The following is a 27,555-nucleotide window of genomic DNA, read 5'->3' on the forward strand; positions in this document are numbered from 1 at the left end:
CACCCCTCACTGTAACACAGTTATACCACACACCTCTCACTGTAACACTGATATACCCCACACCCCTCACTGTAACACTGATATACCCCACACCCCTCACTGTAACACTGATATTCCCCACACCCCTCACTGTAACACAGTTATACCACACACCTCTCACTGTAACACTGATATTCCCCACACCCCTCACTGTAACACAGTTATACCACACACCTCTCACTGTAACACTGATATACCCCACACCCGTCACTAGAACACTGATATACCCCACACCTCTCACTGTAACACTGATATACTGCACATCCATCATTGTAACATTGATATATCCCACACCCCTCACTGTCACACACTGATTTCCTCCACACCACTCACTGTAACACTGAAATACCCCACACCCGTCACTAGAACACTGATATACCCCACACCCCTCACTGTAACACAGTTATACCCCACACCCCTCACTGTAACACTGATATACCCCACACCCCTCACTGTCACACTGATAGACCCCACATACCTCACTGCAACACAGTTATACCCCACACACCTCACTTCAACACAGTTACACCCCACACCCCTCACTGGAACACTGATATACCCCACACCTCTCACTGTAACACAGTTGTACCCCACACCCCTCACTGTAACACTGATACACCCCACACACCTCACTGTAACTTATATACTCCACACAACTCAGTGCAAAACACCGATATACCCCAAACCCCTCACTGTAAAACACCGATACACCCCACACCTCTCACTGCCACACTGATATACCCCACACCCTCACTGTAACACTGATATACCCCACACCCTCACTGTAACACTGATATACCCCACACCCCTCACTGCAACACTGATATACCACACACCCCTCACTGTCACACTGATATCCACCACACCCCTCACCGTAACACTAATATACTCCACACCCCTCACTGTAACACACTGATATAATCCACTACCCTCACTGTAACACTGATATACCCCACACCCCTCACTGTAACACAGTTATGCCCCACACCAACCACTGTAACACTGATATACCCCACACCCCTCACTGCAACACTGATATACCCCACACCCCTCACCGTAACACTAATATACCCCACACCCCTCACTGTAACACACTGATATAATCCACAACCCTCACTGTAACACTGATATACCCCTCACTGTAACACAGTTGTACCCCACACCACCCACTGTAACACTGATATACCCCACACCCCTCACTGTAATATTTATGCCTCACACACCTCACTGTAACACACTGTTACACCCCTCACTATAACAGTTATACTCCACACACCTCACCAAACCACACTGATGTACTGCACACCTCTCACTGTAACACTGATATACCCCACATGCTTCACTGTAACACTGATATACCCCACACCCCTCATTGTAACAGTCATACCCAACACCCCTCACTGTAACAGTCATACCCAACACCTCTCACTGTAACACCGATACACCCCACACCTCTCACTGCAACACTAATATACTCCACACCCCTCACTGTAACACACTGATATAATCCACTACCCTCACTGTAACACTGATATACCCCATACCCCTCACTGTAATATTTATACCTCACACGCCTCACTGTAACACACTGATATACCCCTCACTACAACAGTTATACTACACACACCTCACCAAACCACACTGATGCACTGCACACCTCTCACTGTTACACTGATATAACCCACATGCTTCACTGTAACATTGGTATTCCCCACACCCCTCACTGTAACACTGGCATACCCCACATCCCTCACTGTAACACAATGATTTCCTCCACACCACTCACTGTAACACTGATATACCCCACACCCCTCACTGTAACACAGTTGTGCCCCACACCCCTCACTGCAACACTGATATACCCCACACCCCTCACTGTAACACAGTTATACCCCACACCCCCCACTGTAACACTGATATACCCCACAGCCCCCACTGTAACACTGATATACCCCACACACCTCACTGTAACACTGATACACCCCACACCATTCACTGTAACACTTATATACCCCACACCCCTCAGTATAACAGTTATACCCCACTGCACTCACAATAACACTGCTGTACGCCACACCACCCACTGTAACAGTTATACCCCACACCCCTCACTCTAATATTTATACCTCACACGCCTCACTGTAACACACTGATATGCCCCTCACTATAACAGTGATATACCCCACACCCCTCACTGTAACACTGATAGACCCCACACCTCTCACTGCAACACTGATATACCCCACACCCCTCACTGTAACTGATATACCCCTCACCTCTCACTGTAACACAGTTACACCCCACACCTCTCACTGTAACACTGATATACCCCACATCTCTCAGTGTAACACTGATATACCCCTCACTGTAACACTAATACACCCCTCACTGTCACACTGATATACCCCACAACCCTCACTGTAACACAGTTATACTACACACCCCTCACTGTAACACTGATATACCCCACACCCCTCACTGTAACACAGTTATACCACACACCCCTCACTGTAACACTGATATACCCCGCACACCTCACTGCAACACTGATATACCCCACACCCCTCACTGTAACACTGATACACCCCATACCTCTCACTGTAACACTGATATTCCCCACACCCCTCACTGTAACACTGATATACCCCACATCCCTCACTGTAACACTGATATACCCCTTACTGTCACACTGATATACCCCTTACTGTCACACTGATATACCCCTCACTGTCAAACTGATATACCCCTCACTGTCACACTGATATACCCCTCACTGTAACACTGATATACCCCACACACCTCACTGCAACACTGATATACCTCTCACCCCTCACTGTAACACACTGATATACCCCACACCCCTTGCTGTAACACTGATCTACCCCACACACCTCACTGTAAAACTGATATTCCCCACACCCCTCATTGTAACACTGATGTACCCCACAACCCTCACTGTACCACAGTTATACCCCACACCCCGCACTGTAACACTGATATACCTCACACCCCTCACTGTAACACTAATACGCCCCACACCCCCCACTGTAACACTGATATACCCCACAGCCCCCACTGTAACACTGATATACCCCACACACCTCACTGTAACACTTATACACCCCACACCTCTCACTGTAACACTTATATACCCCACACCCCTCAGTATAACAGTTATACCCCACTGCACTCACGATAACACTGCTGTACGCCACACCACCCACTGTAACACTGATATACCCCACACCCCTCACTGTAATATTTATACCTCACACGCCTCACTGTAACACACTGATATGCCCCTCACTATAACAATGATATACCCCTCACCTCTCACTGTAACACAGTTACACCCCACACCTCTCACTGTAACACTGATATACCCCACATCTCTCAGTGTAACACTGATATACCCCTCACTGTAACACTAATACACCCCTCACTGTAACACTGATATACCCCACACCCCTCACTGTAACACAGTTATACCACACACCTCTCACTGTAACACTGATATACCCCACACCCCTCACTGTAACACTGATATACCCCACACCCGTCACTAGAACACTGATATACCCCACACCTCTCACTGTAACACTGATATACCACACACCTCTCACTGTAACACTGATATACCCCACACCCCTCACTGTAACACTGATATACCACACACCTCTCACTGTAACACTGATATACCCTCCACCTCTCACTGTAACACTGATATACTGCACATCCATCATTGTAACATTGATATATCCCACACCCCTCACTGTAACACACTGATTTCCTCCACACCACTCACTGTAACACTGAAATACCCCACACCCGTCACTAGAACACTGATATACCCCACACCCCTCACTGTAACACAGTTATACCCCACACCCCTCACTGTAACACAGTTATACCCCACACCTGCCACTGTAACACAGTTGTACCCCACACCCCTCACTGTAACACTGATACACCCCATATACCTCACTGTAACACTGATATACCCCACACCCCTCACTATCACACTGATAGACCCCACATACCTCACTGCAACACAGTTATACCCCACACACCTCACTTCAACACAGTTATACCCCACACCCCTCACTGGAACACTGATATACCCCACACCCCTCACTGTAACACAGTTGTACCCCACACCCCTCACTGTAACACTGATACACCCCACACACCTCACTGTAACTTATATACTCCACACAACTCAGTGCAAAACACCGATATACCCCAAACCCCTCACTGTAAAACACCGATACACCCCACACCTCTCACTGCAACACTGATATACCCCACACCCTCACTGTAACACTGATATACCCCACACCCTCACTGTAACACTGATATACCCCACACCCCTCACTGCAACACTGATATACCACACACCCGTCACTGTCACACTGATATCCACCACACCCCTCACCGTAACACTAATATACTCCACACCCCTCACTGTAACACACTGATATAATCCACTACCCTCACTGTAACACTGATATACCCCACACCCCTCACTGTAACACAGTTATGCCCCACACCCCTCACTGTAATATTTATACCTCACACGCCTCACTGTAACACACTGATATACCCCTCACTACAACAGTTATACTCCACACACCTCACCAAACCACACTGATGCACTGCACACCTCTCACTGTTACACTGATATAACCCACATGCTTCACTGTCACACTGATATACCCCACACCCCTCACTGTAACAGTGATATCCCCCAGACACCTCACTGTAACACTGATATACCTCACACTCCTCACTGTAACATTGATATACCCCACACCCCTCACTGTAACACTGGCATACCCCACATCCCTCACTGTAACACAATGATTTCCTCCACACCACTCACTGTAACACTGATATACCCCACACCCCTCACTGTAACACAGTTGTACCCCACACCCCTCACTGTAACACTGATATACCCCACACCCCTCACTGTAACACTGGCATACCCCACATTCCTCACTGTAACACTGATATACCTCACACCCCTCACTGTAACACTAATACGCCCCACACCCCCCACTGTAATACTGAGATACCCCACAGCCCCGACTGTAACACTGATACACCCCACACACCTCACTGTAACACTGATATACCCCACAACCCTCACTGTAATATTTATACCTCACACGCCTCACTGTAACACACTGATATGCCCCTCACTATAACAATGATATACGCCACACCCCTCACTGTAACACTGATATACCCCACACCCCTCACTGTAACACTGATATACACCACACCCCTCACTGTAACACTGATATACCCCTCACCTCTCACTAACACAGTTACACCCCACACCTCTCACTGTAACACTGATATACCCCACACCCCTCACTGTAACACTGATATACCCCTCACCTCTCACTAACACAGTTACACCCCACACCTCTCACTGTAACACTGATATACCCCACACCCCTCACTGTAACACTGATATACCCCTCACCTCTCACTAACACAGTTACACCCCACACCTCTCACTGTAACACTGATATACCCCACACCCCTCACTGTAACACTGATATACACCACACCCCTCACTGTAACACTGATACACCCCACACCTCTCACTGTAACACTGATATACCCCTCACTGTAACACTGATATACCCCATACCCCTCACTGTAACACTGATATACCCCACACCCCTCATTGTAACACTGATACACCCCACACCTCTCACTGTAACACTGATATTTCCCACACCCCTCACTGTCACACTGATATACCCCTCACTGTCAAACTGATATACCCCACACACCTCACTGTAACACTGATATACCCCACACCCCTCATTGTAACACTGATACACCCCACACCTCTCACTGTAACATTGATATTCCCCACACTCCTCATTGTAACACTGATGTACCCCACACCCCTCACTGTAACACAATTGTACCCCACACCCCTCACTGTAACATAGTTGTAACCCAGACTCCTCACTGTAACACTGATACACCCCACACATCTCACTGTACCACAGTTATACCCCACACCCGCACTGTAACACTGATATACCCACACTTCTCACTGTAACACAGTGATACACCCATCACTGCAACACTTATATACCCCACACCCCTCACTGTAATATTTATACCTCTCACGCCTCACTGTAACACACTGATATTCCCCTCACTATAACAATGATATACCCCAACCCCTCACTGTAACACTGATACAGCCCACACCCCTCACTGTAACACTGATATACTCCACACCCCTCACTGTAAAACTGATATACCCCACACCCCTCACTGTCACACTGATATACCCCTCACTGTAACACTGATATACCCCTCACTGTAACACTGATATACCCCATACCCCTCACTGTAACACTGTTATATCCCACACCCCTCACTGAAACAGTTATACCACACACCCCTCACTGTAACACTGATATACCCCACACCCCTCACTGTAACACTGATATGCCCCACACCCCTCACTGTCACACTAATATACCCCTCACTGTAACACTGATATACCCCACACCCCTCACTGTAACACTGATATACTCCACACCCCTCACTGTAACACTGATATACCCCACACCCCTCAGTGTAACAGTTATACGCCACTGCACTCACGATAACACTGCTGTATGCCACACCCCTCACTGTAACACAGTTATACCCCACACCCCTCACTGTAACACGGATATACACCACACCCCTCACTGTAACACTGATATACATCACACCCCTCACTGAAACACTGATATGCCCCACACCTCTCACTGTAACACTGATATACCCCACACACCTCACTGTAACACTGATATACCCCACACCCCTCACTGTAACACTTATATACCCCATACCCCTCAGTATAACAGTTATACCCCACTGCACTCACGATAACACTGCTGTACGCCACACCCCTCACTGTAACACAGTTGTAACCCACACCCCTCACTGTAACACTGATACACCCCACACCTCTCACTGTCACACTGATATACCCCACACCCCTCACTGTAACACTGATATACCCCTCACCCCTCACTGTAACACTGATATACCCTTCACCCCTCACTGTAACACTGATATACCCCACACCCCTCACTGTAACACTGATATACCCCACACCTCTCACTGTAACACTGATATACCCCACACCCCTCACTGCAACACTGATATACCCCACACCCCTCACTGTAAAACACTGATACACCCCACACCCCTCCCTGCAACACTGATAAACCCCACACCCTCACTATAACACTGATATACCCCACATCTCTCACTGTAACACTGATATACCCCTCACTGTAACACAGTTATACCCCACACCCCTCACTGTAACACTGATACACCCCACACCTCTCACTGTCACACTGATATACCCCACACCCCTCACTGTAACACTGATATACCCCTCACCCCTCACTGTAACACTGATATACCCTTCACCCCTCACTGTAACACTGATATACCCCACACCCCTCACTGTAACACTGATATACCCCACACCTCTCACTGTAACACTGATATACCCCACACCCCTCACTGCAACACTGATATACCCCACACCCCTCACTGTAAAACACTGATACACCCCACACCCCTCCCTGCAACACTGATATACCCCACACCCTCACTATAACACTGATATACCCCACATCTCTCACTGTAACACTGATATACCCCTCACTGTAACACAGTTATACCCCACACCCCTCACTGTAACACTGATATACTCCACACCCCTCACTGTCACACTGATATACCCCTCACCCCTCACTGTAACAGTTATACCCCACACCCCTCACTGTCACACTGATATACCCCTTACTGTCACACTGATATACCCCTCACTGTAACACTGATATACCCCTCACTGTAACACTGATATACCCCTCACTGTAACACTGATATACCCCACACCCCTCACTGTAACACTAATATGCACCACACACCTCACTGCAACACTGATATACCCCTCACCCCTCACTGTAACACACTGATATACCCCACACCCCTCGCTGTAACACTGATATACCCCACACACCTCACTGTAAAACTGATATTCCCCACACCCCTCATTGTAACACTGATGTACCCCACACCCCTCACTGTAACACTGATGTACCCCACACCCCTCGCTGTAACACAGTTGTACCCCACACCCCTCACTGTAACACAGTTGTAACCCAGACCCCTCACTGTAACACTGATACACCCCACACCTCTCACTGTAACACTGATATACACCACACATCTCATTGTACCACAGTTATACCCCACACCCCGCACTGTAACACTGATATACCCCACACTTCTCACTGTAACACAGTGATACACCCATCACTGTAACACTAATATACTCCACACCCCTCACTGTAACACTGATATACCCCACACCCCTCACTGTCACAATGATATACCCCTAACTGTCACACTGATATACCCCTCACTGTAACACTGATATACCCCTCACTGTAACACTGATATACCCCACACCCCTCACTGTAACACTGATATACCCCACACCCCTCACTGTAACACTGATATACCACACACCCCTCACTATAACACTGATATACCCCACACCCCTCACTGTAACACAGTTATACCCCACACCCCTCACTGTCACACAGATATACTCCACACCCCTCACTGTAACACTGATATACCCCACACCCCTCACTGTCACACTAATATACCCCTCACTGTAACACGAATACACCCCTCACTGTAACACTAATACGCCCCACACCCCCCACTGTAACACTGATATACCCCACAGCCCCCACTGTAACACTGATATACCCCACACACCTCACTGTAACACTGATGTATCCCACAACCCTCACTGTAACATAGTTGTACCCCACACCCCTCACTAACACAGTTGTAACCCACACCCCTCACTGTAACACTGATACACCCCACACCTCTCACTGTCACACTGTTATACCCCACACCCCTCACTGTAACACTGATATACCCCACACCCCTTACTGTAACACTGATATACTCCACACCCCTCACTGTAACACTGATATACTCAACACCCCTCACTGTAACACTGATATACACCACACCCCTCACTGTAACAGTTTTACCGCACTGCACTCACGATAACACTGCTGTACGCCACACCACCCACTGTCACACTGATATAGAAACATAGAAAATAGGTGCAGGAGCAGGCCATTCAGCCCTTCTAGCCTGCACCGCCATTCAATGAGTTCATGGCTGAACATGAAACTTCAGTACCCCCTTCCTGCTTTCTCGCCATAACCCTTGATCCCCCGAGTAGTAAGGACTTCATCTAACTCCCTTTTGAATATATTTAGTGAATTGGCCTCAACTACTTTCTGTGGTAGAGAATTCCACAGGTTCACCACTCTCTGGGTGAAGAAGTTTCTCCTCATCTCGGTCCTAAATGGCTTACCCCTTATCCTCAGACTGTGACCCCTGGTTCTGGACTTCCCCAACATTGGGAACATTCTTTCTGCATCTAACCTGTCTAAACCCGTCAGAATTTTAAACGTTTCTATGAGGTCCCCTCTCATTCTTCTGAACTCCAGTGAATACAAGCCCAATTGATCCAATCTTTCTTGATAGGTCAGTCCCGCCATCCCGGGAATCAGTCTGGTGAACCTTCGCTGCACTCCCTCAATAGCAAGAATGTCCTTCCTCAAGTTAGGAGACCAAAACTGTACACAATACTCCAGGTGTGGCCTCACCAAGGCCCTGTACAACTGTAGCAACACCTCCCTGCCCCTGTATTCAAATCCCCTCGCTATGAAGGCCAACATGCCATTTGCTTTCTTAACCGCCTGCTGTACCTGCATGCCAACCTTCAATGACTGATGTATCATGACACCCAGGTCTCGTTGCACCTTCCCTTTTCCTAATCTGTCACCATTCAGATAATAGTCTGTCTCTCTGTTTTTACCACCAAAGTGGATAACCTCACATTTATCCACATTATACTTCATCTGCCATGCATTTGCCCACTCACCTAACCTATCCAAGTCACTCTGCAGCCTAATAGCATCCTCCTCGCAGCTCACACTGCCACCCAACTTAGTATCATCCGCAAATTTGGAGATACTGCATTTAATCCCCTCGTCTAAATCATTAATGTACAATGTAAACAGCTGGCGCCCCAGCACAGAACCTTGCGGCACTCCACTAGTCACTGCCTGCCATTCTGAAAAGTACCCGTTTACTCCTACTCTTTGCTTCCTGTCTGACAACCAGTTCTCAATCCACGTCAGCACACTACCCCCAATCCCATGTGCTTTAACTTTGCACATTAATCTCTTGTGTGGGACCTTGTCGAAAGCCTTCTGAAAGTCCAAATATACCACATCAACTGGTTCTCCTTTGTCCACTTTACTGGAAACATCCTCAAAAAATTCCAGAAGATTTGTCAAGCATGATTTCCCTTTCACAAATCCATGCTGACTTGGACCTATCATGTCACCATTTTCCAGATGCACTGCTATGACATCCTTAATAATTGATTCCATCATTTTACCCACTACTGAGGTCAGGCTGACCGGTCTATAATTCCCTGTTTTCTCTCTCCCTCCTTTTTTAAAAAGTGGGGTTACATTGGCTACCCTCCACTCCATAGGAACTGATCCAGAGTCAATGGAATGTTGGAAAATGACTGTCAATGCATCCGCTATTTCCAAGGCCACCTCCTTAAGTACTCTAGGATGCAGGCCATCAGGCCCTGGGGATTTATCTGCCTTCAATCCCATCAATTTCCCCAACACAATTTCCCGACTAATAAAGATTTCCCTCAGTTCCTCTTCCTTACTAGACCCTCTGACCCCTTTTATATCCGGAAGGTTGTTTGTATCCTCCTTAGTGAATACCGAACCAAAGTACTTGTTCAATTGATCCGCCATTTCTTTGTTCCCCGTTATGACTTCCCCTGATTCTGACTGCAGGGGACCTACGTTTGTCTTCACCAACCTTTTTCTCTTTACATACCTATAGAAACTTTTGCAATCCGCCTTAATGTTCCCTGCAAGCTTCTTCTCGTACTCCATTTTCCCTGTCCTAATCAAACCCTTTGTCCTCCTCTGCTGAGTTCTAAATTTCTCCCAGTCCCCAGGTTCGCTGCTATTTCTGGCCAATTTGTATGCCACTTCCTTGGCTTTAATACTATCCCTGATTTCCCTAGATAGCCACGGTTGAGCCACCTTCCCCTTTTTATTTTTACGCCAGACAGGAATGTACAATTGTTGTACTTCATCCATGCGGTCTCTAAATGTCTGCCATTGCCCATCCACAGTCAACCCCCTAAGTATCATTCGCCAATCTATCCTAGCCAATTCTCGCCTCATACCTTCAAAGTTACCCTTCTTTAAGTTCTGGACCATGGTCTCTGAATTTACTGTTTCATTCTCCATCCTAATGCAGAATTCCACCATATTATGGTCACTCTTCCCCAAGGGGCCTCGCACAATGAGATTGCTAATTAATCCTCTCTCATTACACAACACCCAGTCTAAGATGGCCTCCCCCCTAGTTGGTTCCTCAACATATTGGTCTAGAAAACCATCCCTTATGCACTCCAGGAAATCCTCCTCCACCGTATTGCTTCCAGTTTGGCTAGCCCAATCTATGTGCATATTAAAGTCACCCATTATAACTGCTACACCTTTATTGCATGCACCCCTAATTTCCTGTTTGATGCCCTCCCCAACATCCCTATTACTGTTTGGAGGTCTGTACACAACTCCTACTAACGTTTTTTGCCCTTTGGTGTTCTGCAGCTCTACCCATATAGATTCCACATCATCCAAGCTAATGTCTTTCCTAACTATTGCATTAATCTCCTCTTTAACCAGCAATGCTACCCCACCTCCTTTTCCTTTTATTCTATCCTTCCTGAATGTTGAATACCCCTGAATGTTGAGTTCCCAGCCCTGATCATCCTGGAGCCACGTCTCCGTAATCCCAATCACATCATATTTGTTAACATCTATTTGCACAATTAATTCATCCACCTTATTGCGGATACTCCTTGCATTAAGACACAAAGCCTTCAGGCTTGTTTTATTAACACCCTTTGTCCTTTTAGAATTTTGCCCCACACCCCTCACTGTAACACTGATAAACCCCGCACACCTCACTGCAACAGTGATATAACCCACACCACTCACTGTAACACTGATATACCCCACACGCCTCACTGTAACACAGTTATACCCCACACCCCTCACTGTAACACGGATATACACCACACCCCTCACTGTAACACTGATATACACCACAACCCTCACTGAAACACTGATATGCCCCACACCCCTCACTGTAACACTGATATACCCCACACACCTCACTGTAACACTGATATACCCCACACCCCTCACTGTAACACTGATATACACCACACCCCTCACTGTAACACTGATATGCCCCACACCCCTCACTGTAACACTGATATACCCGACACACCTCACTGTAACACTGATACACCCCACACCCCTCACTGCAACACAGTTGTACCCCACACCCGTCACTGTAACACTGGTTCACCCCACACACGTCACTGGAACACTGATATACCCCACACTCCCCACTGTAACACTGATGTACCCCACCGCCCCCCACTGTAACACTCATATACCCCACACCCGTCACTGTTACACACTGATACACCCCACACCCCTCACTGTCACACTGATATACCCCTCACTGTAACACTGATATACCCCACACCCCTCACTGTAACACTGATATACCCCACACCCCTCACTATAACACAGTTGTACCGCACACCCCTCACTGTAACACTGATATACCCCACACCCCTCACTGTAACACTGATATAACCCACACCCCTCACTGTAACACAGTTGTAACGCACACCCCTCACTGTAACACTGATATACCCCACACCCCTCACTGTAACACACTGATATACCCCACACCCCTCGCTGTAAAAGTGATATTCCCCACACCCCTCATTGTAACACTGATGTACCCCACACCCCTCACTGTAACACAGTTGTACCCCACACCCCTCACTGTAACACAGTTGTAACCCACACCCCTCACTGTAACACTGACACACCCCACACCTCACTGTAACACTGATATACCCCACACCCCTCACTGTAACACTGATATACACCACATCTCTCACTGTAACACTGATATACCCCTCACTGTAACACTAATACACCCCTCACTGTAACACTGATATACCCCACACCCCTCACTGTAATATTTATACCTCACACGCTTCAATGAAACACACTGATATGCCCCTCACTATAACAATGATATACCCCACACCCCTCACTGTCACACTGATATATCCCTCACTGTAACACTGATATACCCCTCACTGTATCACTGATATACCCCTCACTGTAACACTGATATACCCCACACCCCTCACTGTAACACTGATATACCCCACACCCCTCACTGTAACACTGACATACTCCACACCCCTCACTGTAACAATGATATACCCCACACCCCTCACTGTAACACAGTTATACCCCACACCCCTCACTGTCACACAGATATACTCCACACCCCTCACTGTAACAATGATATACCCCACACCCCTCACTGTAACACAGTTATACCCCACACCCCTCACTGTCACACAGATATACTCCACACCCCTCACTGCAACACTGATATACCACACCCCTCACTGTCACACTGATATACCCCTCACTGTAACACTGATATACCCCACACCCCTCACTGTTAACACTGATATACCCCACACCCCTCAATGTCACACTGATACACCCCACACCCCTCACTGAAACACTGATATACCCCTCACTGTAACACTGATATTTCCCACACCCCTCACTGTAACACTAATATACCCCACACCCCTCACTATAACACTGATATACTCCACACCCCTCACTGTAACACTGATATACCCCACACCCCTCACTGAAACACTGATATGCCCCACACCCCTCACTGTAACACTGATATACCCCACACACCTCACTAACACTGATATATCACACACCCCTCACTGTAACACAGTTATACCCCACACCCCACACCCTCACTGTAATACAGATATACCCCACACCCCTCACTGTAACACAGTTACACCCTACACCTCTCACTGTAACACTGATATACCCCACATCTCTCACTGTAACACTGATATACCCCTCACTGTAACACTAATACACCCCTCACTGTAACACTGATATACCCCACACCCCTCACTGTAACACAGTTATACCACACACCCCTCACTGTAACACTGATATACACCACACCCTCACTGTAACACAGTTATACCACACACCCCTCACTGTAACACTGATATACCCCACACACCTCACTGTAAAACTGATATTCCCCACACCCCTCACTGTAACACAGTTGTACCCCACACCCCTCACTGTAACACAGTTGTAACCCAGACCCCTCACTGTAACACTGATACACCCCACACTTCTCACTGTAACACTGATATACACCACACCCCTCACTGTAACACTGATATACACCACACACCTCACTGTAATATTTATACCTCACACGCTTCACTGTAACACACTGATATGCCCCTCACTATAACAATGATATACCCCAGACCCCTCACTGTAACACTGATATACCCCACACCCCTTACTGTAACACTGATATACTCCACACCCCTCACTGTAACACTGATATACCCCACACCCCTCACTGTAACACAGTTATACCCCACACCCCTCACTGTAACACTGATATACTCCACACCCCTCACTGTAACACTGATATACCCCACACCCCTCACTGTCACACTGATATACCCCTCACTGTAACACTGATATAACCCTCACTGCAACACTGATATACCCCATACCCCTCACTGTCACACAGATATACTCCACACCCCTCACTGTAACACTGATATACCCCACACCACTCACTGTAACACAGTTATACCCCACACCCCTCACTGTAACACTGACACACCCCACACCTCTCACTGTAACGCTGATATACCCCACACCCCTCACTGTAACACTGATATACCCCACACTTCTCACTGTAACACAGTGATACACCCATCACTGTAACACTTATATACCCCACACCCCTCAGTGTAACAGTTATACCCCACTGCAGTCACGATAACACAGCTGTACGCCACACCACCCACTGTAACACTGATATACCCCACATCCCTCACAGTAATATTTATACCTCACACGCCTCACTGTAACACACTGATATGCCCGTCACTATAACAATGATATACCCCAGACCCCTCACTGTAATACTGATATACCCCACACCCCTCACTGTAACACTGATATACTCCACACCCCTCGCTGTAACACTGATATACCCCACACCCCTCACTGTCACACTGATGCACCCCTCACTGTAACACTGATATACCCCTCACTGTATCACTGATATACCCCTCACTGTAACACTAATATACCCCACACCCCTCAGTATAACATTTATACCCCACACACCTCACTGTAAAAGTGATATTCCCCACACCCCTCACTGTAACACAGTTGTACCCCACACCCCTCACTGTAACACTGAGATACCCCACACCCCTCACTGTAACACTGATATACCCCTCACCCCTCAATGTAACACACTGATATACCCCACACCCCTCGCTGTAACCCTGATATACCCCACACCCCTCGCTGTAACACTTATATACCCCACACCCCTCAGTGTAACAGTTATACCCCACTGCACTCACGATAACACTGCTGTATGCCACACCACCCACTGTAACACTGATATACCCCACACCCCTCACTGTAATATTAATACCTCACACGCCTCACTGTAACACACTGATATGCCCCTCACTATAACAATGATATACCCCAGACCCCTCACTGTAACACTGATATACCCCACTCCCCTCACTGTAACACTGATATACTCCACACTCCTCACTGTAACACTAATATACCCCACACCCTCACTGTCACACTGATATACCCCTCACTGTAACACTGATATAACCCTCACTGTAACACTGAGATACCCCACACCCCTCACTGTAACACTGATATACTCCACACCCCTCACTGTAACACTGATATACTCCACACCCTTCACTGTAACACTGATATACCCCACACCCCTCAATGTCACACTGATATACCCCACACCCCTCACTGAAACACTGATATGCCCCACACCCCTCACTGTAACACTGATATACCCCACACCCCTCAATGTCACACTGATATACCCCACACCCCTCACTGTAACACTGATATTTCCCCCACCCCTCACTGTAACACTGATACACCCCACACCCCTCACTGCAACACAGTTGTACCCCACACCCCTCACTGTAACACTGGTTCACCCAACACCCGTCACTGTTACACACTGATACACCCCACACCCCTCACTGTAACACTGATATATCCCACACCCCTCACTGTAACACTGATATACCCCACACCCCTCACTGTAACACACTGATACACCCCTCACTGAAACAATGATATACTCCACACCCCTCAGTATAACAGTTATACCCCACTGCACTCACGATAACACTGCTGTAAGCCACACCACCCACTGTAACACTGATATACCCCACACCCCTCACTGTAATATTTATACCTCACACGCCTCACTGTAACACACTGATATGCCCCTCACTATAACAATGATATACCCCGCACCCCTCATTGTAAAACTGATATACCCCACACCCCTCACTGTAAAACATCGATACACCCCACACCCCTCACTGCAACACTGATATACCCCACACTCTCACTGTAACACTGATATACCCCACACCCCTCACTGTAACACTGATATACCCCACACCCCTCACTGTAACACAGTTATACCACACACCCCTCACTGTATCACAATTTTCCCCCACACCCTTCACTGTAACACTGATATTTCCCCCACCCCTCACTGCAACACTGATATACCCCGCACACCTCACTGCAACACTGATATACCCCACACCCTTCACTGTAACACAGTTTTCCCCCACCCCTCACTGTAACACTGATATACCCCACACCCATCACTGTAACACTGATATACCCCGCACACCTCACTGCAACACTGATATACCCCACACACCTCACTGTAATACAGTTATACCACACACCCCTCACTGTCACACTGATATGCCCCTCACTGTAACACTGATATACCCCACACCCCTCACTGTAACACTGATATACCCCACATCCCTCACTGTAATACTGATATACCCCACAGCCCTCACTGGAACACTGATACACCCCACACCCCTCACTGCAACACAGTTGTACCCCACACCCCTCACTGTAACACTGGTTCACCCCACACACCTCACTGGAACACTGATATACCCCACCGCCCCCCACTGTAACACTCATATACCCCACACCCCTCACTGTAACACTGATATACCTCACACCCCTCACTGTAACACGAATACGCCCCACACCCCTCACTGTAACACAGTTGTACCCCACACCCCTCACTGTAACACAGTTGTAACCCACACCCCTCACTGTAACACTGATACACCCCACACCTCTCACTGTAACACTTATATACTCCACACCCCTCAGTATAACAGTTATACCCCACTGCACTCACGATAACACTGCTGTAAGCCACACCACCCACTGTAACACTGATATACCCCACACCCCTCACTGTAATATTTATACCTCACACGCCTCACTGTAACACACTGATATGCCCCTCACTGTAACAATGATATACCCCGCACCCCTCACTGTAACACTGATATACCCCTCACCCCTCACTGTAACACTGATATACCCCTCACCCCTCACTGTAACACTGATATACTCCACACCCCTCACTGTCACACTGATATACACCACACCCCTCACTGCGAGACACCCCACACCCCTCACTGTAACACTGATATACCCCACACCCCTCACTGTAACACTGATATCCCCCACACCCCTCACTGTAAAACATCGATACACCCCACACCCCTCACTGCAACACAGTTACACCCCACACCTCTCACTGTAACACTGATATACCCCACATCTCTCACTGTAACACTGATATACCCCTCACTGTAACACTGATATACCCCACACCCCTCACTGTAACACAGTTATACCACACACCCCTCACTGTAACACTGATATTCCCCCCACCTCTCACTGTAACACTGATATACCCCACACCCCTTATTGTAACAGTTATACCCCACACCCCTCATTGTAACACTGATATACCCCACATCCCTCACTGCAACACTGATATACCCCACATCCCTCACTGTAATACTGATATACCCCACAGCCCTCACTGGAACACTGATACACTCCACACCCCTCACTGCAACACAGTTGTACCCCACACCCCTCACTGTAACACAGTTGTAACCCACACCCCTCACTGTAACACTGATATACCCCTCACCCCTCACTGTAACACTGATATACCCCTCACTGTAACACTGATATACCCCACACCCCTCACTGTAACATTGATATACCCCACACCCCTCACTGTAACACTGATATCCCCCACACCCCTCACTGTAAAACATCGATACACCCCACACCCCTCACTGCAACACTGATATACCCCACACCCTCACTGTAACACTGATATTTCCCCCACCCCTCACTGTAACACTGATATACCCCACACCCCTCACTGTAACACTGATATACCCCACACCCCTCACTGTAACACTGATATACCCCACACCCCTCACTGTAACACAGTTATACCACACACCCCTCACTGTAATACTGATATACCCCACACACCTCACTGTAACACAGTTATACCACACACCCCTCACTGTAACACTGATATACCCCACACCCCTCACTGTAACACAGTTTTCCCCCACACCCTTCACTGTAACACTGATATTTCCCCCACCCCTCACTGTAACACTGATGTACCCCACACCCCTCACTGTAACACAGTTATACCACACACCCCTCACTGTAACACTGATATACCCCACACCCCTCACTGTAACACTGATATACCCCACACCCCTTATTGTAACAGTTATACCCCACACCCCTCATTGTAACACTGATATACCCCACACCCCTCACTGCAACACTGATATACCCCACATCCCTCACTGCAACACTGATATACCCCACATCCCTCACAGTAACACTGATGTACCCCACACCCATCACTGTCACACTGATATACCCCTCACTGTAACACTGATATACCCCACACCTCTCACTGTAACACCGATATACCCCACACCCCTCACTGTAACACAGTTGTACCCCACACCTCTCACTGTAACACACTGATGTACCCCACACACCTCACTGTAAAACACCGATATACCCCACACCCCGCACTGTAACACTGATATACCCCACACCCCTCACTGTAACACTAATATACCCCACACACCTCACTGTAACACTGATATAGCCCACACCCCTCACCGTAACACTGATATAATCCACTACCCTCACTGTAACACACTGATATACCCCTCATTATAACAGTTATACTCCACACACCTCACCAAACCACACTGATGTACTGCACACCCCTCACTGTAACACAGTTGTACCCCATATGCTTCACTGTCACACTGAAATACCCCACACCCCTCACTGTAACTGATATACCCCACACCCCTCACTGTAACACTGATATATCCCACACCCCTCACTGTAACACTGATACAGGTTGCACCACTTTAAGTTCTTGACAGTTTTCCTGCATCTCTCATCATTTTTTTAAATATCTATTTTTGCAGGAGTTCAAATTGAATCATGTGAAGCTCAACCTTCAACCTTTGACCCTTCCCGCTGAACTGACTGTGAGGGAGGCCCTGAACCGCGTACTGCGCCTCCCCTCGGTGGCGAGCAAGAGATATCTGACCAATAAGGTAAGGGAGGATAGGGGGTCAGAGAGATATATCTGGCCAATGAGGTATGGGGGCGTGGTCAAGGGTCAGAGAGAGCGATATTTGACCAATAAGGTAAGGAGGGGTCGGGGATCAGGGAGGGCGATACCTGACCAATACGGTAAGGGAGTGAGGGTGGTCTTATTCGGGCAGGTTAGTCGGAGGATTGGAGAGGGGGAGGAGGAGCAGGTTTGGTTGTGGATCACTTGGGGTCGGGCGGTCGGTGATGCTCTCTCTCTCCTGCCGTAGGTTGACCGTTCGGTGACGGGTCTGGTTGCCCAGCAGCAGTGTGTAGGGCCGCTCCACACTCCTTTAGCCGACGTGGCAGTTGTTGCCCTCTCGTATTTCGACACCATCGGAGCGGCAACGGCGATTGGCGAGCAGCCAATCAAAGGACTGATTGACCCCGGTGCCGGAGCCCGAATGGCCATCGGAGAGGCTCTAACTAACCTGGTGTTCGCCCGAGTGACTGAGCTCAAGGTAAGTGATGCCCCCCCCGGGTCCACCTGCTGTACCTTCCCTCACTGTGCATGTCACTGGGAGTTAAACTAATATGGCAGGGGGATGGGAACCAATGCAGGGAGACAGAGGGAAACAAAAAGGAGACAAAAGCAAAAGACAGAAAGGAGATGAGGAAAAGTAGAGGGCAGAGAAACCCAAGGCAAAGAACAAAAAGGGCCACTGTGCAGCAAAATTCTAAAAGGACAAAGGGTGTTAAAAAAACAAGCCTGAAGGCTTTGTGTCTTAATGCAAGGAGTATCCGTAATAAGGTGGATGAATTAACTGTGCAAATAGATGTTAACAAATATGATGTGATTGGGATTACATAGATGTGGCTCCAGGCTGATCAGGGCTGGGAACTCAACATCCAGGGGTATTCAACATTCAGGAAGGATAGAATAAAAGGAAAAGGAGGTGGGGTAGCATTGCTGGTTAAGGACGAGATTAATGCAATAGTTAAGAAGGACATTAGCTTGGATGATGTGGAATCTATATGGGTAGAGCTGCAGAACACCAAAGGGCAAAAAACGTTAGTGGGAGTTGTGTACAGACTTCCAAACAGTAGTAGTGATGTTGGAGAGGGCATCAAACAGGAAATTAGGGGTGCATGCAATAAGGGTGCAGCAGTTATAATTGACTTTAATATGCACATAGATTGGGCTAACCAAACTGGAAGCAATACGGTGGAGGAGGATTTCCTGGAGTGCATAAGGGATGGTTTTCTGGACCAATATGTCCAGGAACCAACTCGGGTGGAGGCCATCTTAGACTGGGTGTTGTGTAATGAGAGAGGATTAATTAGCAATGTCGTTGTGCGAGGCCCCTTGGGGAAGAGTGACCATAATATGGTAGAATTCTGCATTAGGATGGAGAATGAAACAGTTAATTCAGAGACCATGGTCCAGAACTTAAAGAAGGGTAACTTTGAAGGTATGAGGCGTGAATTGGCTATGATAGATTGGCGAATGATACTTAAGGGGTTGACTGTGGATGGGCAATGGCAGACATTTAGAGACCGCATGGATGAACTACAACAATTGTACATTCCTGTCTGCGTAAAAATAAAAAAGGGAAGGTGGCTCAACCGTGGCTATCAAGGGAAATCAGGGATAGTATTAAAGCCAAGAAAGTGGCATACAAATTGGCCAGAAATAGCAGCGAACCCGGGGACTGGGAGAAATTTAGAACTCAGCAGAGGAGGACAAAGGGTTTGATTAGGGCAGGGAAAATGGAGTACGAGAAGAAGCTTGCAGGGAACATTAAGACGGATTGCAAAAGTTTCTATAGATATGTAAAGAGAAAAAGGTTAGTAAAGACAAACATAGGTCCCCTGCAGTCAGAATCAGGGGAAGTCATAATGGGGAACAGAGAAATGGCAGACCAATTGAACAAGTACTTTGGTTCGGTATTCACTAAGGAGGACACCAACAACCTTCCGGATAGAAAAGGGGTCAGAGGGTCGAGAAAGGAGGAGGAACTGAGGGAAATCCTTATTAGTCGGGAAATTGTGTTGGGGAAATTGATGGGATTGAAGGCCGATAAATCCCCAGGGCCTGATGGACTGCATCCCAGAGTACTTAAGGAGGTGGCCTTGGAAATAGCAGATGCATTGACAGTCATTTTCCAACATTCCATTGACTCTGGATCAGTTCCTATCGAGTGGAGGGTAGCCAATGTAACCCCACTTTTTAAAAAAGGAGGGAGAGAGAAAACAGGGAATTATGGACCAGTCAGCCTGACATTGGTAGTGGGTAAAATGATGGAATCAATTATTAAGGATGTCATAGCAGTGCATTTGGAAAGAGGTGACATGATAGGTCCAAGTCAGCATGGATTTGTGAAAGGGAAATGATCCTTGACAAATCTTTTGGAATTTTTTGAGGATGTTTCCAGTAGAGTGGACAAGGGAGAACCAGTTGATGTGGTGTATTTGGACTTTCAGAAGGCTTTCGACAAGGTCCCACACAAGAGATTAATGTGCAAAGTTAAAGCACATGGGATTGGGGGTAGTGTGCTGACATGGATTGATAACTGGTTGTCAGACAGGAAGCAAAGAGTAGGAGTAAATGGGGACTTTTCAGAATGGCAGGCAGTGACTAGTGGGGTACCACAAGGTTCTGTGCTGGGGCCCCAGCTGTTTACACTGTACATTAATGATTTAGACGAGGGGATTAAATGTAGTATCTCCAAATTTGCGGATGACACTAAGTTGGGTGGCAGTGTGAGCTGCGAGGAGGATGCTATGAGGCTGCAGAGTGACTTGGATAGGTTAGGTGAGTGGGCAAATGCATGGCAGATGAAGTATAATGTGGATAAATGTGAGGTTATCCACTTTGGTGGTAAAAACAGAGAGACAGACTATTATCTGAATGGTGACAAATTAGGAAAAGGGGAGGTGCAACGAGACCTGGGTATCATGGTACACCAGTCATTGGAGGTTGGCATGCAGGTACAGCAATCGGTTAAGAAAGCAAATGGCATGTTGGCCTTCATAGCGAGGGGATTTGAGTACAGGGGCAGGGAGGTGTTGCTACAGTTGTACAGGGCCTTGGTGAGGCCACACCTGGAGTATTGTGTACAGTTTTGGTCTCCTAACCTGAGGAAGGACATTCTTGCTATTGAGGGAGTGCAGTGAAGGTTCACCAGACTGATTCCCGGGATGGCGGGACTGACCTATCAAGAAAGACTGGATCAACTGGTCTTGTATTCACTGGAGTTCAGAAGAATGAGAGGGGACCTCATAGAAACGTTTAAAATTCTGATGGGTTTAGACAGGTTAGATGCAGGAAGAATGTTCCCAATGTTGGGGAAGTCCAGAACCAGGGGTCACAGTCTAAGGATAAGAGGTAAGCCATTTAGGACCGAGATGAGGAGAAACTTCTTCACCCAGAGAGTGGTGAACCTGTGGAATTCTCTACCACAGAAAGTTGTTGAGGCCAATTCACTAAATATATTCAAAAAGGAGTTAGATGAAGTCCTTACTGCTAGGGGGATCAAGGGGTATGGTGAGAAAGCAGGAATGGGGTACTGAAGTTGCATGTTCAGCCATGAACTCATTGAGTGGCGGTGCAGGCTAGAAGGGCCGAATGGCCTACTCTTGCACCTATTTTCTATGTTTCTAATACTGTATATGTTTCTATGACCCTCCCTCACTGTGTGTCTGACCCTCCCTCACTGTGTGTCTGACCCTCCCTCACTGTGTGTCTGATCCTCCCGCACTGTGTATCTGACCCTGTGCTGCTGGGTCTGATGGTCTCCGTTCTCTCTGTGCCAGGATGTGAAGTGTAGCGGTAACTGGATGTGGCCGGCCAAGTTGCCGGGTGAGGGGGCAGCTCTGTACGACGCCTGTGTGGCCATGTGCCACGCCATGGCCGAGCTGGGAGTGGCCGTCGACGGCGGGAAGGATTCCCTGAGTATGGCGGCTCGTGTGGGGCAGGAGACGGTGAAGGCCCCAGGTAAGGAGTCACGCAGGCCGTCGCTCGGTGTTTGTCTCCCCTTTTATGTTGGCTTTGAATCTATTCCCAGGCGCGCTCATTTCCTGTCATATTTCCATTTGTTGATTGTCTCGGTACTTTCTATACCCAGCAGAGTTCTCGGCTGTATTGCCAACCCACCATTCATTCAGACTGACACTGCTTTCTCTCCGGATTCTCAGGCTCCCTCGTGGTCTCAGTTTACGCCGTCTGTCCCGACATCACAGGCACTGTGACCCCTGACCTGAAAAATCCCCACGGACAAGGTAGAGAATCAATTGCTGATACACTGGGGCCAGGGGTATGGGTACCGGGGCATGCCATTAGGGGCAGGGTGCAGGGGTACAGGGTTCAGGGATAGGGTGTGGGGTACCAGGGGCTGGGGGCGGGGTGTGGGGCACCAGGGGCGGGGTGTGGGGCACCAGGGTCTGGGTGTGGGGCACCAGGGTCTGGGTGTGGGGCACCAGGGTCTGGGTGTGGGGCATCTGGGTGTGGGGCACCAGGGTCTGGGTGTGGGGCACCAGGGTCTGGGTGTGGGGCACCAGGGTCTGGGTGTGGGGCACCGGGGGCAGGGTGTGGGGCACCAGGGGCGGGGTGTGGGGCACCAGGGTCTGGGTGTGGGGTACCAGGGGCAGGGTGTGGGACACCAGGGGCTGAGTGTGGGGTACCAGTGGCAGGGTACAGGTTTGGGGTGTGGGGTGGCCCAGGTTTGGGTTGAGGGGTGGCCCTCGGGTGCTGACGCGCTCTCTCCTTATTTCAGGGGTGCTCCTGTATGTACCGGTCACTCCCGGTCAGTACCGGCTGGGCGGAGGAGCCTTGGCTCAGTGTTACTCACAGATCGGCAATGACTGCCCAGACCTGGACAGTCCGCACCGCCTGGTGTCCTGCTTCACCGTCACTCAGCAGCTCCTGGAGGGTGAGTCCTTGAGCCGGGACCATTCCCTGTGTTCCCCACCGTGCCCGCCTCACTCTTTCTCTCTTTCTCTTGCCCCAGAGCGCCTGCTGAGTGCCGGCCACGATGTGAGTGATGGGGGACTGCTCACGTGCATGCTCGAGATGGCAATCGCGGGAAACTGTGGGATCGAGCTCGACATTTCAAACAGCGACAGCAGCGGTGAGTGACAAGGGTCTCTCAACATTTTGACCCCCCCCTCACAACCCTCCCCGACACCACCCTCCCCCCCCCCTCCCGACACCACCCCCCGCACACACACAAACCCCCCCCCCCCCCCCCCCGACCCGACACACAAACCCCCCCCCCCCACACACAAACCCCCCCCCTACACACAAACCCCCTCCCCCCCTACACACAAACCCCCCCCCCGGCACACTTGCCCCCCGACATCCCCCTCACCTCCCCCGACACCACCCCTCCGACAACCCCCTGCCCCCCCCAACACCCCCTCAGAACCCAACGAAACACCGCCACACTCCCGGCACCCCCTCACAACCCCCTCACCACACCCCACCATCAACCCCCCCCTTAAACACACCCCCGACACCCCTCCTCACCACACAGGCCCCCCAGCACAGCCCCCGACACACCCCTCCCCCAACACACCCCTCCCCCCCGACACACCCCTCCCCCCCGACACACCCCTCCCCCCCGACACACCCCTCCCCCCCGACACACCCCTCCCCCCCCGACACACCCCTCCCCCCCCCGACACACCCCTCCCCCCCCCGACACACCCCTCCCCCCCGACACACCCCTCCCCCCGACACACCCCTCCCCCCCGACACACCCCTCCCCCCCGACACACCCCTCCCCCCCGACACACCCCTCCCCCCCGACACACCCCTCCCCCCCGACACACCCCTCCCCCCCGACACACCCCTCCCCCCCGACACACCCCTCCCCCCCGACACACCCCTCCCCCCCGACACACCCTCCCCCCCGACACACCCCTCCCCCCCGACACACCCCTCCCCCCCGACACACCCCTCCCCCCCGACACACCCCTCCCCCCCGACACACCCCTCCCCCCCGACACACCCCTCCCCCCCGACACACCCCTCCCCCCGACACACCCCTCCCCCCCGACACACCCCTCCCCCCCCGACACACCCCTCCCCCCCCGACACACCCCTCCCCCCCCGACACACCCCTCCCCCCCCCGACACACCCCTCCCCCCCCGACACACCCCTCCCCCCCGACACACCCCTCCCCCCCGACACACCCCTCCCCCCCCGACACACCCCTCCCCCCCGACACACCCCTCCCCCCCGACACACCCCTCCCCCCCGACACACCCCTCCCCCCCGACACACCCCTCCCCCCCGACACACCCCTCCCCCCGACACACCCCTCCCCCCGACACACCCCTCCCCCCGACACACCCCTCCCCCCGACACACCCCTCCCCCCGACACACCCCTCCCCCCCGACACACCCCTCCCCCCCGACACACCCCTCCCCCCCCGACACACCCCTCCCCCCCCGACACACCCCTCCCCCCCCGACACACCCCTCCCCCCCCGACACACCCCTCCCCCCCCGACACACCCCTCCCCCCCCGACACACCCCTCCCCCCCCGACACACCCCTCCCCCCCGACACACCCCTCCCCCCCCGACACACCCCTCCCCCCCCGACACACCCCTCCCCCCCCGACACACCCCTCCCCCCCGACACACCCCTCCCCCCCGACACACCCCTCCCCCCCGACACACCCCTCCCCCCCGACACACCCCTCCCCCCCGACACACCCCTCCCCCCCCGACACACCCCTCCCCCCCGACACACACCCCCCCCCCCCCGACACACCCCTCCCCCCCCCGACACACCCCTCCCCCCCGACACACCCCTCCCCCCCGACACACCCCTCCCCCCCGACACACCCCTCCCCCCCGACACACCCCTCCCCCCCCGACACACCCCTCCCCCCCCGACACACCCCTCCCCCCCGACACACCCCTCCCCCCCGACACACCCCTCCCCCCCCGACACACCCCTCCCCCCCCGACACACCCCTCCCCCCCCGACACACCCCTCCCCCCCCGACACACCCCTCCCCCCCCGACACACCCCTTCCCCCCCGACACACCCCTCCCCCCCGACGCCTCGGCGCCCCCCGACGCGCACCCTTCCCCCCTCCCCCCGGACGCGCCCCCCCCCTTCCCCCCCCGACGCGTACCCCCCCACGACACCCCCCCCCCGACACCCCCCTGCCTCCGAGCCACACACACCCAAGCCCCCACACCCCCTCCCCCTGACCCCCCGCCCCTTATTAACCCCCCTGACCCACTGTAAACCCCCCCCCCGGGTCGCTGGCACTGAACCTCGGTGACTCTCTTCCCCCCAGTGATTGAGCTGTTGTTTTCGGAGGAGCTGGGTTTGGTGTTGGAGGTGTCCGAGATGGCTGTGAACGCAGTGTGCTCCCGCTACAGAGCAGCGGGCCTTCAGTGCTGCCGCATCGGATCAACCGTTGGAGAGGGAGCCCAGAGTATGGTGAGTGAGCTGGTTATCGGGCCTAGTCACGGTGCGTGAGCCGGTTATCGGGCCCAGTCACGGTGCGTGAGCCGGTTATCGGGCCCAGTCACGGTGAGTGAGCTGGTTATCGGGCCCAGTCACTGTGAGTGAGCCGGTTATCGGGCCCAGTCACGGTGAGT

General features: G+C 50.8%; 1 protein-coding gene across 1 annotated transcript in view; it reads left to right on the forward strand.

The window, feature by feature from the left end:
- The window catches only part of pfas (phosphoribosylformylglycinamidine synthase), a gene marked incomplete at its 5' end in the record, with an annotated part of 77,438 nt that overhangs the window by 38,287 nt on the left and 11,596 nt on the right, over window positions 1-27,555 (forward strand). The window contains 7 exons of the mRNA XM_070872764.1: window positions 19,820-19,951; window positions 20,219-20,449; window positions 23,745-23,925; window positions 24,126-24,209; window positions 24,704-24,859; window positions 24,938-25,057; window positions 27,249-27,394. Of these exons, the coding sequence (XP_070728865.1) occupies window positions 19,820-19,951; window positions 20,219-20,449; window positions 23,745-23,925; window positions 24,126-24,209; window positions 24,704-24,859; window positions 24,938-25,057; window positions 27,249-27,394 (1,050 nt within the window). The remainder of the gene's footprint in view (window positions 1-19,819; window positions 19,952-20,218; window positions 20,450-23,744; window positions 23,926-24,125; window positions 24,210-24,703; window positions 24,860-24,937; window positions 25,058-27,248; window positions 27,395-27,555) is intronic.

This window comes from Pristiophorus japonicus, unplaced genomic scaffold, assembly GCF_044704955.1.
Source record: "Pristiophorus japonicus isolate sPriJap1 unplaced genomic scaffold, sPriJap1.hap1 HAP1_SCAFFOLD_361, whole genome shotgun sequence".
Taxonomy (NCBI): Eukaryota; Metazoa; Chordata; class Chondrichthyes; family Pristiophoridae; genus Pristiophorus; species Pristiophorus japonicus.